The 17,771-nt window shown below is 41.6% G+C and overlaps 1 protein-coding gene across 1 annotated transcript in view; it reads right to left on the bottom strand.

Annotated features, from left to right (window-relative positions):
• LOC116847839 (lachesin-like) overlaps positions 1-17,771 on the bottom strand; it is a 549,068-nt gene that overhangs the window by 298,923 nt on the left and 232,374 nt on the right. Inside the window, exon 3 of the mRNA XM_032823310.1 lies at positions 308-394. Coding sequence (XP_032679201.1) covers positions 308-394 — 87 coding nt within the window. The remainder of the gene's footprint in view (positions 1-307; positions 395-17,771) is intronic.

Raw genomic sequence — 17,771 nt, 5'->3', positions numbered from 1 at the left:
TCTCTCTCTCTCTCCTCTCTCCTCTCCTCTCTCTCGCTATCTCTCTGTCTGTCTATCTGTCCCTCTCTGTGTTTCTCTCTGCCTCTCTATACTTCCCTCAGTGTGGCACCGCAAATTATGTAAAAGATAAGAGATACATACACTTTGCACATACACACAATTAAATCGATTTCATCGTGATTAATTTTTTCGCCCGCGCAAATCGAGCAGGTGGCTGCCTCAGCACGGGCAACGCGATGAATTATTGCCGGGCAGCAACGCGCGAAATATCGCGACGTGTTGCGCATGAGATATAAGAAAGACTTACCACCTCTCTTGTTTATGTAACATCGAAAAGCGTAGCGAACGCGACGCGAATATCTCCGGGTTGTCTCCCGTCGTGTTATGCACTCACCTGCAACATAAATATATAAAGCTCGTGTTATGCATAATTCCGACTGTGCGACATTTCAGATGATTAATCGCCGCCGCGCATGCGGGACAGAATCGAATCACTTGTATGAAGAATGCAATGGCGTTAAAGCGCACGAAAACGTGACGGGAAATATCAAAGTGGAAATATCAACTTGGGGTCGAACGTCGTAGTCGTTGTGGCGGCGAGCGCGGGATATCCGGTGCCCTATCCTAACCCTGCGATAAATTAATTTAATTAGTGTCTTCATACGCGCAACATAATTCTCGTTTATTAACGGAGTAAACTGGAATTTCACCGCGTGTATCTGCGCAAATATGCACGCATACACACACATGCGCGCGCGCGCGCGCACGTTCTCCGGCTTTCGCGGAGACGAAATGACCAGAAATATGAGACACGTTTCATATAGAATAATTTTTTATGATGAGCCATGTATTCCTTTTCTTTTTCTCTATCTCCCTCTCGCTCTGCACTCTCCACAGTTTTTATCCGCACACGCACTCTCGTCATCGCGAAACTTCATATCGCGCCATTGGTCGCGTTTCCCTCAAGTTTCAATCTGTGTGGGCCGGACATTAATATTCATATTTTAAAAGTACCCGGCTTTCAATCCACAACTATCGCTGCAAAAATGCTGCAAAAGTGTGCGCACGCCGGATAACACGCGGCCACGGAAAAATGACACGTTCAATCTCGAAATCGACGATGCAGGTCGTAGCGAAAGTTGTTCGTCATAGAAAGCGGTCGTTGGCTGTATCGAGGAATTAGCATGCAGCGACATTTGCGAGAGTGCAAATACTTCAGAGACATTGTTTCAGTGCAAACGCGAGCGCTCATTAAATGTTTCGATCATTGATTCAAGTAGATCGAATTCTCCCGTCTCATTATGAAGCAGCTACCTTCGAATCTTTAAATATCGACATAGAAACGAATTTCCGCAAGACGTCCCGCACGATTCCACTTGTACCTTGTGTGTGTCTTGCTGTATAAAATATATTTACGAACAAAAATAACGCAGTCCTTTCCCCGGTGAAGTTAAAAATTTCCATTTCCGATTTTTTGTACTGTTTGAGTAAAAGATATCTTGAAAAGGACAGAAAAAATAAACAGTGGCAGCAAACAAGGTGTGCACAAATAAAGAACTATTACTAACAAGAAGAAAGAGATGTGCGTGGAGATAAAAGACACGGCGCGCTACGAGCGACTCGAGCGTATTTCTTACTCTCGTCGCTCTTCGCGTGTCCGCGTGAAAGATGCAAGGGAACAAAGAAGTACGAGAAAGAACAATATAAGTCTCAATAAACATTACGAGCTTCATTACGGGAAATTTAGAGTTCCCGCGCATTTCGAATTCGCGAATTACTTTCGCTCGTCGCGGGCGACAGCGTGGTTTCGCAAGAGTAATTCGCGAAACCACGCTGTCACCCGCGACGAGCAAGGGACGGGAAAATAAAGAGGAAGAGTAAGAATCGGCGGGAAAAACAGCCCAAGGAAACACCCGACTTCACTCGATCCCAACTGGAGCTGGAGACGGCGGGGAGAAGCCGAATATACGTTTATACGATTTATCGTTCTCTCCCTCTCCCTTTTTGTTCCTCTTTCTTCATCTTATCATACTATTCTCCCGTTACACACGGAGAGAATAAATATATAGCATAGGATAGCTATCGAATTTTTTGTAACCGAGAAACAGATCGACATTCTGCAGTAATTTATATCCTCTCACTTCATATGTACTGTTTATATTCTAAGAACTGAAATGTGTTACTAAAAAATTTCTTATGTTCTTACATACAAAAAATACATACTGCACATTCAAGTAAATATTCCTTGTTTTAAATATTTTACAAGTTTACATAAGTTCATCACAAGCATCACATTTATTCAAAATATACTCTGGATCCCAATAACTTTAATATTTCAATAAAAAATATTAAATTAAATGAAAATCGACTTGCTTATTACATATTACAAAATCAACTTTTTTCTATAATAAAGTTTTATAATATTCTTTTAAAGACAATAAATTGTTCTTTTGAATTTATTTTGATAATAAACTTTTCTGAGTGATAATAAACTTTTCTGAAATTTGTAATGAGTATATCTTAAGACCACTATCAAGAAAATATTATTTGTTAAAGGTAATCATTATTTAAAAAGAGAAATGTGAACTAAGTAATGGCTTTTCTTAGCAGTAGAATAATATCTTTTTGTGTGTATACAGAAAAATGCTTACTGCATTCAAGTGAATGTTGGTTGTTTCACAAGTTTATATTTACCTATCAAGTCATAAGTTTATCACAAACATGTTAAATTTATTCAAAATGCATTAATATTCCAAGACTATTATCTATAAGACTGGTATCAAGAAAATATTTTCTGTTAAAGATAACCGTCATTTAAAACAAGAAAAGTAAATCGCTCTTCTTAGCAGTAAAATAATATTACACCTTCCTGCAGTCTATTCTTTCACTACTGTAACAACATAGTAAAGTTCAAAAGATACAAAAAAAAGGAAGTTCAAAATATATGAAAAAAAACTGTAATACTCCGTGCAGTTACCTCTGTTTATCTCTCCATTTCTTCCATTTTGTATATATTGGCTCAGCGTTCTTAAGGGAGCAGCGTGTAATGAATGATTTCCCGTCGTTTTCTTTTTGCTCTCTGTTCCTCTTTCTTCGGTGGCTTCGTCGCCGAGGGATACGAGCGTTAAAGATGCAGTGGGTCGCGGGAATAGAGAGAACCGCGGAGATTTCCCTTCTTCAACAGCATTATGGCGCGCCAGGTGCGGGATTGGGTATGCATTCCTTCGGCCTTCGTCGTTCAGCTCGGCGTAAGCCTGCTGTCTGCTATCCTTCACACCCACACATACACACACCGGCTCTCCCTCCGCTTTCGCAAAATTTATACGCAGCCGGAGTAGAAAACCGCTATCTTTTAATTTATGCACCGCTCCGAGAATTTAATATTCTCGCAGCGTCTAAGACGCGTGCCAGTGCCGTCGCCGTCGCCGTCGCCGACGCTGACTCCTTTTCCCGCGACGTGTAAAGTCGGAAGTGGGGCCGGAAAGGACCGGGAAGGCGGGCGAAAAGACGGGAAAAGAGCGCGCGGATCGAAGCTGGGCGGTTACTAACAGCAGATCGTACTCGAGGGCCCTTTTCGCTGGGTCCAGCCTTTGCATCCCAAAAAGGATTAACGACGCGGAGAAGCAACCTCGCCGGTTAGACGAAAGACCGGGCTGGCCGTTTTCATCTTCATGTCTTGTCCTCCTCTCCCCCGATCGACCCGCAGTATCTCGACGATTTAAGCAAAGTTGCGCGTCCTTTCGCGATTTACCTGGCAGCTATGGGCTGCAGAATCCTTGGAATTCTGTTCTAAGCGAAATTGACAAAGGGATGTCCGGAAATTCCGGGACCTCTCGGAAATATTCTAAGTATCTAAAAAAAAAAAGAGTGAGGGAATAGAGGGGAGAGGAGGGTTTTCGATAGAAAATCCAAATTTGTATCTAATTTCATCAAATCGCGGAATGGCAGGCATTTCTGACATTGTTCCAAAAATTTCGCGCGTAACATTCTTCGCGAATGAAGGGTAAGTGTACCTTGACCTACGACCCCGTGAACGATGATTACAGTTCACTGGTGCATCCACGAAACCGAAACTATTTTCAACATCTGCGTTTTCTCGTTATAAAATACCTCACAGCGAAAATCGAACTGACGATTCGGATCGATTAAAAATTCTGCCGAGAAGACGCGATTGATTAACGTTTTCCTTTTTGGACAATAAAATGCCTTAGTATTGTCCAGATCGAGAGTTACTAAATATTTTCGACCAAGACATTCGTCTCTACATGTGTTCTTGATGTGACCATTGCATCCAGAAAAACATAATCTCATGCGGAAGAAACAATTGGCCTACATATAAATCTGTTATACCAGTTAGATTTAATAGTAAAATGCGGAACGACTAATTACGTGGCTGCTGCAACCACAAGGCAGTTACTGAGTTATTGGCATTGCAACCGGCAATGACGATATCTGATTGCTCCAACCAGAGTGTATTCATAGTGAATGTCACCCTAACCGATTTCTGGTTGCCGCAACTAAATTACGCGCGTCTACACTAGTGTAGATGTAACAAAATAACTTGATGTACCAAAGTAACTGAGTCACATTAACCATACACATTACTATCACGCAAAGATAATTAGAGTGACTATGCTGCTCAAAACTAAATATTTCTAGTCATGTGAAATATATCTTTTTTTTCGTGTATTGCTCCAACCAGAGTGTATTCATAGTAAATATCCCTAAGCGATTTCTGATTGTCATAGCCAGATCACGCGCGACTGCATTGTAGTTGATGTAACTGAGTAACCAAAGTAACTGAATTATACTAACTATATACATTACTATTACACAAAGGTAATTAGGATAATATAACTATGCTGTTCGCAACTAAATATTTCTGGTTACGTGCGCCATATCTTTCTTTTTATTTTTAACGAAAATCATCTTATATATAATCTCGAAACAATACTTTTAAAACTAAAAAGAAAATATTCTAAGCACAATATTGTTAAAATTAGAGAAAAATTTCGCCTTTCATTTATAATACAAATTTTGTTCTTAGTAGAAATCTCTTTTAGCTGCATTTTTCTTTAAGTAAACATATTCTTTCTGATTTAACAGGAAAAAAGTTAAAACAATACATACTGGATTTTCGATTAATAATTCGCTTCATTAGGAGTGTTTTTTCGCTTAAAATGTGGGATTACAGGAAATAGCACTTTGCAACTCTAGTTCTTTTTTATGAGTATTATTTTTCTTTTGAGTTTAGAAGAATCCTCTTGAAACCATATATAAGAGGATTCGCGCTAAGAAGAAGATTACATTTTTTTGAGTGCGATTAATCAGGAAAGCGACCACAATGTTCTCTCTTTTCCTCTTTTTCTTGTCGTTATAGCGATACCTGGTCTTTTTCCTACCATATATGTAGAAAGAGAAAGTTCTTTTTTATAATTAATATATATATATATATATATATATATATATATATATATATATATTTATCTAATATATATATATATATATATATATATATATATTTATTTATTGAATATCTCTCTCTCTTTTTCTCTCATCACTTTTCTACAGATTATATATGAGCGAAGAATATATAACTCTCGAATAACTCTCCTCTTTGGCAAAACGAACAAAACATCAAGCTGTCAGAGAGTGAATTACTTTGAGAGACATTATTGCTGCTGTCTCGACTAATCAACAGTCATGATGAACGCGCATTTAGCAATGAATGGGCCTGGTCGAAAGTGTTTAGCAACTCTCGCTCCGGTAAGGCATTTATGAATTCCAGTGTGGGTCGCACTCGAGCGCGGAAGCAGTCGCGTCGCGAATTGCAACTTTTATCGCGAGAGACTGCTAAAAGCGCATTATCAGCACGGGGATATATCGCAACGTAATCAGAGAGAAAGAACTAAACGAAGCGCGAGTCCACGACGTCGGTGTTAAATGTCGTTACGCCTTTCTACTTTCTTGTTGCACGGCGGAATGATAGCCCCAGTCGCGTAGCTGTTGGCATCCCTTTGAAGTCTCATTCGGCGCGCGTTCATGGGGTTGTTAATGAAATTTCGCGCATTCTTCCAGATGCGATTACCTTCCTCGTGTCGGGGACGCGACGAGGTAATTATATATGTGTGTATGTGTGTGTATATATATATACAGGGTGTAAAATAAATTAGACCGACAAACTTTAAAGGGAAATAGAGGACATAAAAACAAACATATTTTGTTAATAATGTTTTTCTCTACGACGCTTCGTTTTAATACTACAGGGTACAAAATAGGAATTTTATGATTTTAATAAAAAACAAACATATAAATGGAAAAATTAAATTTATTTACGATTGAATGGCAATATTTATCGTATTTTTCTCAAGGAAGTTTTCTCAGAACTCATGGAAGACGTGCCACTTGTCACAAGAAGGCAAATGTGGTTCCAACACGATGGAGCACCTGCCTATTTTAGTGCTACTGTGCGCAATTACTTGGACCAAAGATTTAATGAGCGCTGGATAGGCCGAAGAGATCCTATCGCATGGCCTCCCCGGTCACCAGATTTATCTCCGCTTGACTTTTTTTTATGGGGACATATAAAAACTCTCATTTATGAGACACCTATTGAAACAGAAACAGAATTGGTAGCCCGAATTACTGCTGCAGCATATCAGGTTCAGAATATTCCTGCAGTCTTCGAACGTGTGAGACAATCAATGTTTCGACGATGTCATCTTTATGTTGAAGCAAATGGAGGAATTTTTGAACATTTATTATAAATTGAGCTAATCAATTGCGCATTTTTGTTCCGTTCTTTTGTTCATTGTCTTGTGAAGATTAAAATATATATGTGTAATTGAAATAAATTTAATTTTTCCACTTATGTTTGTTTTTTATTAAAATCATAAAATTCCTATTTTGTATTAAAACTGTAGTATTAAAACGAAGCGTCGTAGAGAAAAACATTATTAACAAAATATGTTTGTTTTTATGTCCTCTATTTCCCCTAAAAGTTTGTCGGTCTAATTTTTTTACACCCTGTATATATATATATATATATATATATATATATATATACTCACGACGGGACGAAATACAAATAAACACGCGGCGTGTCCGGCGGGGGATATAACATCGCGTGTCTCCGCATGATAAATTGCATTCTTCAAGACCTGCGAAGGGAGGAGAGAGGGAGACGGCAAGCTAATGTCTTTTAAAATACACCGAAACGTCCGGAGAGAGCAGCGTTCTATCAAAAAACAATCTCGCGATGTCGTGGCTGGAGAGGGCGGGAGTAGAAGGATACAGACGGACGAGTAAAATAGACGGGGCCGACTAAAAGCGAAACGAGATCCCGATTCTGATCTCACACATTCATATCAGTTCACTGGTAGATCGAAGTACATATACGAGCACACACAACACGTTGGGGTGTATATGCGACAACGAAAAATCTGCAGTCACGTAAATCGGCGGCTGCGGCGACACCAATTTGCCAATCAAGGGCGCATCCGACGCATCTTGACCGTGGCTCGACGCGAGCGAGATCTAGACGGTAGACTCTCGAGAGCTCTGGAGGAAAGTGGGTCGTGCCGGTAGTTCGCTGCTACACGGTAGGAAATGCGCCAGGCAAATAATGTCGGGACAACGCCGAAGAAACGCGCCGGAGCAAAGGAGCGAATAACTCGTAAGTTTTCCTACGCCCACGATATATATGTGTGTGTGTGTGTGTGCGCGCGCGCATACGTGTACCCGTTAATTACGCGCGATCGGTCACTTAATGAGAAGCCTTTACGCGGAGAGGCTTTCACGGGCGGAAACTTTCTTCTACGGCGGTATTTTACGGCCCAAGTTCCCAAGGAGCGACGACGAGAAGATATGGCTTTTATTGCGAACCTGATTTGCACGCGCGACTAATAATCCAATTAGCTCGTTTATTTCGTCGACACGAGAACCACGTCTTCAATACCTGTCGCTTCTTGAACGCAAAGAAATTAATTAGTAAGGAGCCTTTCGAGTTCTTGTTACGCGATGAATAAATATTTATATATATCACTTTCTTATAGATGAAGATTGATTTCTAGAATTTCTTTTGAGGGGGGAAGTGGGAGTGGCAGGAAATTGTTCTTGCAGAAACGCGAGACGACCGTGACGAGGCGTTTGAAGACGTGCGAAATCGAATTTCTGTGTATTTCGCTTTTCCCGGAGCTCTGTCATTCTCAAGACTCCCCCGTGTCCGATCCGCCACTGCTCATTAAGCCACGTGTCTTTGGAACGAGTGGAAACACTCGCCAAGAAAGGACGAGCGTCGCTCGGCCAGGTGACAGATGAAATAAGCGGCCACGAGCGGTTCCCTCACTTTTTCACCGCGACGTCAGTTACAATGTTGTTCCGCTAGACGAAGCAATTATCTCTCGCCAAAGTGCCCTTACTTCCTACGGGCACACACAGCGCGCGCCGAGTGACCGAGTGAATTTCGGTTAACTCGATTTTTGTTACCGCCGGCCGCCGCGGCTCTCTCCTCTGCAAAATTGAAAAATTGTATCGATCGCGCGGCGAATATGAGAAAAGTAGAGAACGAAGATTAAAGGCCGCACGCGCGCGCACTCACTAAAAGATAATATCAACTAAATGATAACGATGAGTCTGTCGGTGGCTGTCTTAGGCCCGTATTAATAGTTGTTACTTGAAACTTGTTTCAGCCGAGATACTCAGATTTTTATTCAGAGTCAGATCCCAGTCCCAGGTCCCAGTCAGAATCCATCATTCTGTCGGGAAATTGGAATGAATTTCAATTAGATCCCACCCAATTTTCTACGCGGAAATATGTATCTAAATTGTAAAAAAAACAGAGAAATCTCAAAAACAAATGGAAAGAGAACAAGAGGAAATTTACGACTAAAGACTCGCGCAGGAACAGTTAGAGAAAATACTCGCGTAGCTGAAGCTATATTAAGTTACTTTTGTCACAAGCGTAACTTAGATTCATTTCGCAGTTCTGCGTATTGCAGTGACAATTTGTTCTACCCCCGCGAAATCTCACCTTCGTATAGAAGTTGTCTTATTGTTCTAACCTTCTAAGTTGTCTTATTGTTCTAACCTACTAACGTGCGTGTTTAATATATCAAATTTGAAATTCTACACATCAAGACGTTTACGATCACAAAAAAATTGAATTGCTCAAGACACGTTGTATACGGAGGAAGTATTGTAGTGAAGATTACGTTAAAATTATATTTCATTTTGCAATGTTTTCGCAAAGCTATACTAGACCGGAATTGTAGTATAAATTACTGTGAAGATAGTAAATTTAACAGTCCAGCTGACACACGATATAAAAAGCGTTCAAGTAATCGCAATAATTTCGTAGTGAGAATCAAACGTGCGTGACATTTTTGAACGAATACACAGCAACTTCAATCATGATCCCGTGTGATTCGAGATTACAGGAATTTTGTTGTAATTTTTACTACGTGATTTTCTCCGCGTGCACTCTAGCGGAAAACGATCTCGCCTGTGAAGACACGATAACACATCGTCATTACGACACTCAGGTTTTTGAGGAGCGTCGACGCGGAATGGAAATCCCACGAAATGACTCGTGGCGTTCTGCGAAATCGTCGAAGAGGATACGTGTCGGTGACATTTTTCGCAGCTTCCACGGCGGAGATGCGCCCTCGAAGCGCCCGCGACGACAGTCACGTATTTGAAGTTCTACGGTTACAACGACGCGCAACGACAGCGTGCATGCACACTCACGTCGCAGAGTGTCAAACGTGCTTGCTAAACCGAGAAAACCATTATGCGAAACCGCGCGAATCCCGAAGAGCCGCTGGCTGAGCGGATGGCAGGCCGGGGAAGGGGGAGAATGCAACAAATCCTCTCGATCGCTTTTTAATTAAGAGCGATTGTTAATGAAAACCAGCGACCGCGCCGCCACCGCCGCCGCCACCACCATCGCCACTGCCGCCGCCGCCGCCGCCGCCGCCATCGTTAGCACGTCCAAAAATTTCCGCGAGATTTTAACATCAACTTAGACTCCCCCGCCCCACCTCTTCTTGTGCTTACAAAAACACGAAACTTTCGAGCTACTTTCATCGCCATGCAATCTCCGCCTTTACGAAGTTTACGCTCGGACGAGTTCTCTCCCCGCAAAACTTTCGTCCCGGCGCGGTGCTGCCTCTTTTCTTTTTCCCTTTTTTTTTTCCTCTTTCCTTCTTTCTATTTTGTCAGTTTTAATCGATCCGTCATAATTACCGCGGACGCGCCGTAGCCGCGAGAGTTGCCGCTCGCCGCCGCATTAACCCCATCGACTGAATTTTTTTCAGCGGTGCGCACCGAGGAAAATGCACTCGCTCCTGCGCTCGCGCGCCCGCGGGAACCGACGGCCGCGGAATTCCGGCCGGTAAACCTTTCAGCTTCGCGCGCTTAAACAACCCCCGTAACAGTTACCTGACAGTGATACCTTTTGCCGCTCGCGCGGCAGAAATATTTCCACTTACCGCGAAAGCCTCGTGCCTGGCATTCCTACGCGCGGGCGCTGGTGCATAATGCACGCGTACGCCTGCCCGAACACACACACACACACACACATACACACGCATACACTATACACACACAAACACAGACACATACACCATACACACGCAGGCATACACATACACACGCGTGAGGAAGAGGAGATAGGACACGGAAGGTAGTAGCTCCTTGGGAATATCTGGATCTACGGGAGAACTGCTGATGGAAGAGAGAGGAGAGAGTTGGCGGAAGGAAGAAGCCGGGCCACACGCCGTGCAAAGTTGATCGGTAGGGGCATCACGCTCGGGGCATAACTGACTGACTTCTCGCGCAACCGCCCATTTCAGGACGATCCGGGACGATCACCCCGGTCGCGAAGGGTCCGGCATCCCTTATCTGTAATTTATACTTTCAATTTACTCCCGCCGGAAGATTCCAGGAAGTTCGATCGTCTGACGCGCGCGAGAGAGCGCGCCCGGCACGGCATCGCTCTCTCCTCTCCTCTCCTCTCCTCTTCTCTCCTCTCCTCTCCTCTCCTCTCGAGCTCCTCTCGAGCTCCTCTCGACGAGCAGCATCTAAGAAAGAAGAGAGGCGTCCCGTTTTCACTTCCGTGGAAGTTTGGCGACTTAATGGTTTCGAGCTGCGAGCGCGAGAGCGGCGCTTTTTTCAATTTCGCACCTCTTCGCCGTCGAGTCATTAACGTCGCGCCAACCGCGATATGTCTTTCACACTGGCGTCCTTGGCGCACGTGAATTAAATAAGATTGCCTGATATCTAATTACTCGAGGCCGCGGCTTGCTTCGAAAAGAGAACGGTAATTAACGGTACTCCTGGTGTCTGGCATCCCTTACGCGCAGTCGTTCTAACGAAATCGACGATTTGGATGATAGAAATGGAGCCCAGAAGAACGATCGATTGTTACGAGAAGTAACCGCGGCATTCTTAGCTGTTCGACGATACAGAGAACTCCAATAACGTTTTCCACTCCCGTTTTTGGGGTATTCTGACTCGGGCACATCGTATCCATATGTTCTTGCATCGCGACTGTTGATTTCGAGAAGAATCAGCAACTCAGTCACATTAAATGCAAATGTAGAAAAGCATAAAGCAAAAATGTAGAAATTGGAAGAAACAAGGCATTTGGCAATATCAAGCCCTGTGACAGAGAGAGAACAACCAAAGTTAAAAATGGAAATGAGCAAAAGACAAATAGGGTGTGTTAATAATACAGAATTTCATTGCGATGAGAATACATCAGACTATCATGATGGTAATAATGTAAATGAGAACTATCATAGCCTCCTAGCTCGGTAACATGCACGTTAAATACATTCCTAGTAGAAATGTATGCAATTTGCGTAGATATATTACCGTCTAGTATTAATCCATTAGTTGTACAAATATTACATAGGAACTGGACAAGAACTCGACGGAGTCTCATTCGGTAGTTAAAGGAGTTTACTGTAAAATATGCAAAGCAATTTTTTCCGAGATGTAATATCAGTAAAATTAATTCAGTTTTATAATACACACATGGATATATCGTAGTGTCTACCATGAGTAAATTTAAAACATATTTATCTCTATTGTTAAAAAGAAAATATTGTTGAAAATTTAAAACATATTTATTTCTATTGTTGAAAAGAGCTTAAAATTGCGTGAACAATGAGCGAATATGTAGAAAAACATAAAGTAAAAAAAAGGAAATTGAAGAAAACAAAACATTTGGCAATATCACAGAGATTTGGCCTACAAAAATGATAATCAAGGTTAAAAATACACAAAAGATAAATAGAGTGTGTATTAATAATACAGAATTTCATTACGATGAGAATACATTAGACTGTCATGTTGGTAATGATACAAATGAGAACTGTCGTAGCCTTCTAGCTCAGAGTTAAAGGTCGCTCAGACTCAAAGCCTGATGAAATAGTAAAACTATAAGAATGAATAAGAGAACATGTATTATTTAATAGTTGTGAACGATGTTTCGCGTATAAGACGAGAAAAAAAATATATATATATTATGCACTAAAAATTTCCTGCGCTATTTGACTCATTAGTATCAAAAGACTCATTAGTATCAAAAGCTTTTAGTTAAAAAAAAGCGTGCACAGAAAATGAAACATTACTAGAGCAAATCTACCCATTTTATGAACAGCAGAGTTGATTGTAAGTTTAATGGAAATGTTTTTATCTATTTCCCGGTTTGTTCTTCTTCAATAAATGGCTTCAGATTTTGCGCATCTTTCGTGCACGGTAAATGCAAAAAAAGTAGCGTTATATCTTGGTCGAGATCCCAAGTTTTAAATTCCTACCAGAGATATATGGCACTATTATCGTTACATCTCACTAATGACTGTATTACCGATTCTCCTTTAAAACCAACAGACAATTACATTCTCTATGCATATTCTGGTATTATATATACTTTTTTACGATACGCTGCACGTAGAAGAAACATAAAAAATATGTATAATATGTATAATACGTATGTAAAAACGTAGAAGAAACATAAAAATATGTATCATATAAGAAGTGTATAATTTTTTGTTGTATTATTTTGCACGAACTTTTCCTCTGTGCGGAAATACTCCAGTCAGATGTGAAAAGCATTATTGGAGTTCTCTGTGCATCAATCCTCGACCATTACTCCCAACGACGAGAAGCAGAATGAATCTCCGCGCGAATAATGACAAGTAAAAATGCATCCCCCCGTTGGGGAATATCGAAAATTCAAGATGAAAACTCAAAGCCGGAGATTATATCGAATTCATTAGACCTATTCCCAGACGGTGTACCGATAGCTGAAACGATCGCCGTATACGTTTCATTACGATTGTGCGACCGAAGTGTGGCCCGATCGATCGGCCGAAGCATCACCGAGCAAGTGGCGCGTCGCATAAACTCAGACTTCTTTATAGGAATCGACAGTAGAGATGCCGGCGTTGCCGGCGAAGAAGGTAAGGAAAGTTTCGCGCGGATAAAATATTCAAAGCACACCGTCAGCTTCAACATGGAAAATTAGATTTGTCCGGAGTTGGAAAACCTCCATTACTATTAGAAGATAAAGTAATCTGTGGATAAGATATATACAAGCTCGCGGAATACATTTGCAGCCTGTTTCCTTTCCACGCCCGTGCGAAATCGATCATTGTGCGCGTACGATCCTATAAATATCTCGCCGATATTACCTTGCGAATTTAACGCGCGCGCATCTTGAGATAAAACGGAAGTTTCAGAAACCGACCAACAACGCTCATGTGAGTTTTCATTGTAGTTTTATTTGTGCCTCGCGACAGAACGAGTCCGCAATATCGTCCTCTCTTTATCGTAAAACTTGAACTTTTACGGACATGATTTTTGTCCACGACACTAAGAAAAACGAAGGGTTGTGTTAATGAGATTCTGTTTGAACGAACCAAACTAGTTCAAGTGAACAAAACCGGTTGGAGTAAACGTTTAGTCCATTGAACGAATTATACAGGGTATTCGAGCACGATTTCATTCTCGTGAGGGCGCAGAGCAGATTGAGGTGAACACAAAAGCCCTATACTATGTTGCGCTCGCAACAGCTCGCAATAGCTCGAGATATTAATTAAAGAAGATTTGTACACTGAGAAAAAAAGCGGTTGGATCAACAAAATCGACAGTAACCGGCCAAGAAATATTGGATCCATTCAACAAAATACACGTTAGTGCAACAATGAGTTGCGTTGACATTACTATAGCAATGCAGATATAGTGATTTCAATGCAACTTATTGTTGTAGCATGTATTATCAGAACAGATACAATATTTCTTTGATAATTGTCGATTTTGTTGGTCCAACTGCTTTTTTTTTAGTGTAAATGATGATGCTTCTTGACTCGCGTCCCTATAACTCTCGCAGCTTCCCCGCGAGAACCGAATGTTCGTCTCGCGGCACTTGTATTGTGCGAAATCATCGCTGGAACTATCGATTAACGATATAATATAATATTTAAGACTCACTATATTCTCTGTCAGAGCAATCGAAATACAGCAGATTTTTTAAAAACTGCAAGGAGACAATTTTTATCTACTCTTTTTAGTTTTATTCAATATTAGTTTTATATCGATTAAAAATATAGAATGCACTGTTATAAAATTGGGCCATTTTTATAAAAAATTACGAATTCCTAATTTTGACGTCAAATGACGTATTAAAGACATCTCTAACTAATATGTTCTGCATAGAAAATACCTTGATATCTAAATGCGATCCAAGTCGATTCTGTATAATAACTATAGGTTCAGATCCAGGACAGAGAGTCCCTATAACTCTGATGCTCGATATGGTGGATGAGCTGTAATGACGACGTCTGCTGTCGTGTGCTTGTTAGATCAAACTGAACAAAAAAGTCCTTTACAAATCCTTTACAAGTGATCACGTAGATTTTTAGTTATTAAGCAAAGAAAATTGGTGCATTATCACAAAAATCGTGCAGCAATTTCCTGTAATTAATAATTAAGAATCTACGTGATTGTCTGCAAAATGATAAAGGACTTTTTTGCTCAGTTCAACCAAATGTATAAGTACACGATGCTCCAAATTAGTTCTCTGCGATATCCCAATTGGGAGTCCCATTCTTACCTCAACTATAGAACATTTTCTGGGATCTAATTGGGATCTGCTCTGATTTTCTAAATAATTAAAGTTGCGATCCTAAATAGAAAATCTAAAGATACAAGGACAGTTATTTAGAAACAGCAAAAGGAAGAGAGAATAACAAAATAACAAAGTAGAGAAAATAGGATCCCTGTTAGAATCGCATTCTTGAAACATTACATTTTTAATCCAATGGATTCTAATTAGACCTCAGAAAACTCTCTGTCCCGGATCTGAACCTATAGTTATTATACAGAATCGACCTGGATCGCATTTAGATATCAAGGTATTTTCTATGCAGAACATATTAGTTAGAGACGTCTTTAATACGTCAAAATTAGGAATTCGTAATTTTTTATAAGAATGGCCAAATTTTATAACAGTGCATTCTATATTTTTAATCGACATAAAACTAATATCGAATAAAACTAAAAAGAGTAGATAAAAATTGTCTTCTTGCAGTTTTTAAAAAATCTGCTGTATTTCGATTGCTCTGACAGAGAATATAGTGAGTCTTAAATATTATATTATATCGTTAATCGATAGTCCCAGCGATGATTTCGCACAATACAAGTGTCGCGAGACGAACATTCGGTTCTCGCGGGGAAGCTGCAAGAGTTATAGGGACGCGAGTCAAGTGGCATTATCCGAAGATCAAGCGAAAGGCACTAACTCGTGTGTCATATATCTTGGCACGGGTTATTCGCATCCGCGAGGAACTGCTTCGAATTCCACTTTTTTCCGCGTTTCGTGGCCGTCCCCGACGCCCCCGCCATAAATTCATGCCCCTTACATCCACCATAAACTTGAGCAATATTTTCTCTCACCCTTCGTCGTTGTAGCTCTCCGCTTGGTGTAACCACTCTTCGGGAATGTCATGCCGATGTGCGCGGCGACGATCGATTTGCCCTTCAAGACGAATGGCTTGTAACCAGCACGGTTAGGTAAATTCGGGCTACGGTAATCTCCTCGGATACACTCACACAGCCGTGGAAACGCGTCTATTCATCCGCCGCATGTAGCTGAATGACCGTTCGATCGGCAATTTTGTTTGCCTCGTGTAAAGATCGCGCAATTGTTTCCTCAGTCGGAAAATCAACTGCGTCGCGATGTGTTTTACTCGGCAGAGGAAGCAATTAGTATTATATTATATTAGTTATATTAAATATGGCTACTCGAACAAACACATTAAAAATAAACACTATAGATTCTATAAATTATTGTTATACAGAATATAGTTTGCACTGAAAAAATGTAGCATATTAAAGGGTTGTTTCTCTGAAACAACATTTTGATTTTTTAATGGTTTATTGGAAAATGATGACAAATATTAGATGTCATTTTTACATTACTGGGAACAATAATCAATAGAGAACAAAATTGTTCTTGCGAATAAAATTGATTTAGGAAAGGGTTAAGTACAGACGACGGAAAGAATTCACGCGGCGATTCACAATCCTTTCAAATCGTCAACAAGCACGCGGTACGGATTGCAACGCTCACGGCATCCCTAATTTAAGGGAAGAAGAACGTTTATCTATTCGCCACGTTACGTTGGAGAATCGCGTTTATCCCCTCCCCAGGAGAGTCGAGGAAAGGAGACACGACGAGCTACCGTCGTCGCATAACTCTTGCTCTTTCTTTCCTCTTCTCTCCCAGTGAATCGATATTTGAAATCCTTCTCGATCTCTGAAATCCTCCGCGAGCCGCTCGACATTGGTGTGCGTACGTACAACATCGTGATCCGCAATTTCTAATTCTCTAAAGGACGTTTTACGTGGCCGATAAAGCAATCCTAAGGACGTTCGGCGCCCGACGTCGAGAAAGAGAATTTAAACGCGGAAGGCACGCGAGCGCGCGGATTCAGATTCAATAAGCCGGAGTAGAAGCTGATTCTCGATCGAATCTATTGGTTTTAGAGAAAGGGATAAAGACCGGGGCGCGACGGCAGAGAAACGGGAAAGGAAAGATCAAAGGACCTGCCGGGAAAGCCTATTTCATTACGGATTCCCCGAATTGAAATCGGAAATGGAGTCTTTTGAGCGCGTGATAATTGACCGCTTTGATTTGAAGTTTATGGTTTGCCGTTCGCGGTACAAGTAAATCTAATCGAATCGCGCTCTTTCCTTTGCGGAAACGGCGCGAGAGAAGCGTCGCTTCGCGCTCGCTTCGTGCCGCGTTTGCGTACTCAATTATTTGTCCGTCCGTCCGTCGGTCCGTCCCGTCCGTCCCGTCCGGCCAGCTCTCTCGCTAAAACCTACGGCAAAATTCCCGACGTCGAGCCGTCACCTGCGCTCCTCGAAAGCGCGCAGTTAAAAAGCGCGATAAAACAGCCGGAGCCGTGTCGTAGCTGTCGCGCGTCTCTCCCTTCGCGCGAAATTTACGTCCGACCCTGTCGACCGTGTCGCGCACTGGTCCTTTTTTTCCGCTACATCCTTCGGTCTTGGATCCGAGTTTTTAATCAATCCCCGGTAATCATCGCGCGCGCGAGCGAGCGAGCGAGCGCGAAAATCGCCCAGCGCGTCCGCTCGCTCGAATTTCGACGGGCAGGCGGGCGTCTGACGTGCGTCGCGCGAATCATCACCGTGGAAGTCGCTTTTAATCAGCCACGCGTGCTCGCCCCTCCCCCCCCCCC

Source organism: Odontomachus brunneus, unplaced genomic scaffold (assembly GCF_010583005.1).
Source record: "Odontomachus brunneus isolate Ranch 3 - 2012 unplaced genomic scaffold, Obru_v1 Obru_scaffold_001, whole genome shotgun sequence".
NCBI classification, from domain to species: Eukaryota; Metazoa; Arthropoda; class Insecta; order Hymenoptera; family Formicidae; genus Odontomachus; species Odontomachus brunneus.
The sequence above is the reverse complement of the archived record's forward strand: the minus strand, read 5'-3'. Positions and strand labels throughout refer to the sequence as shown.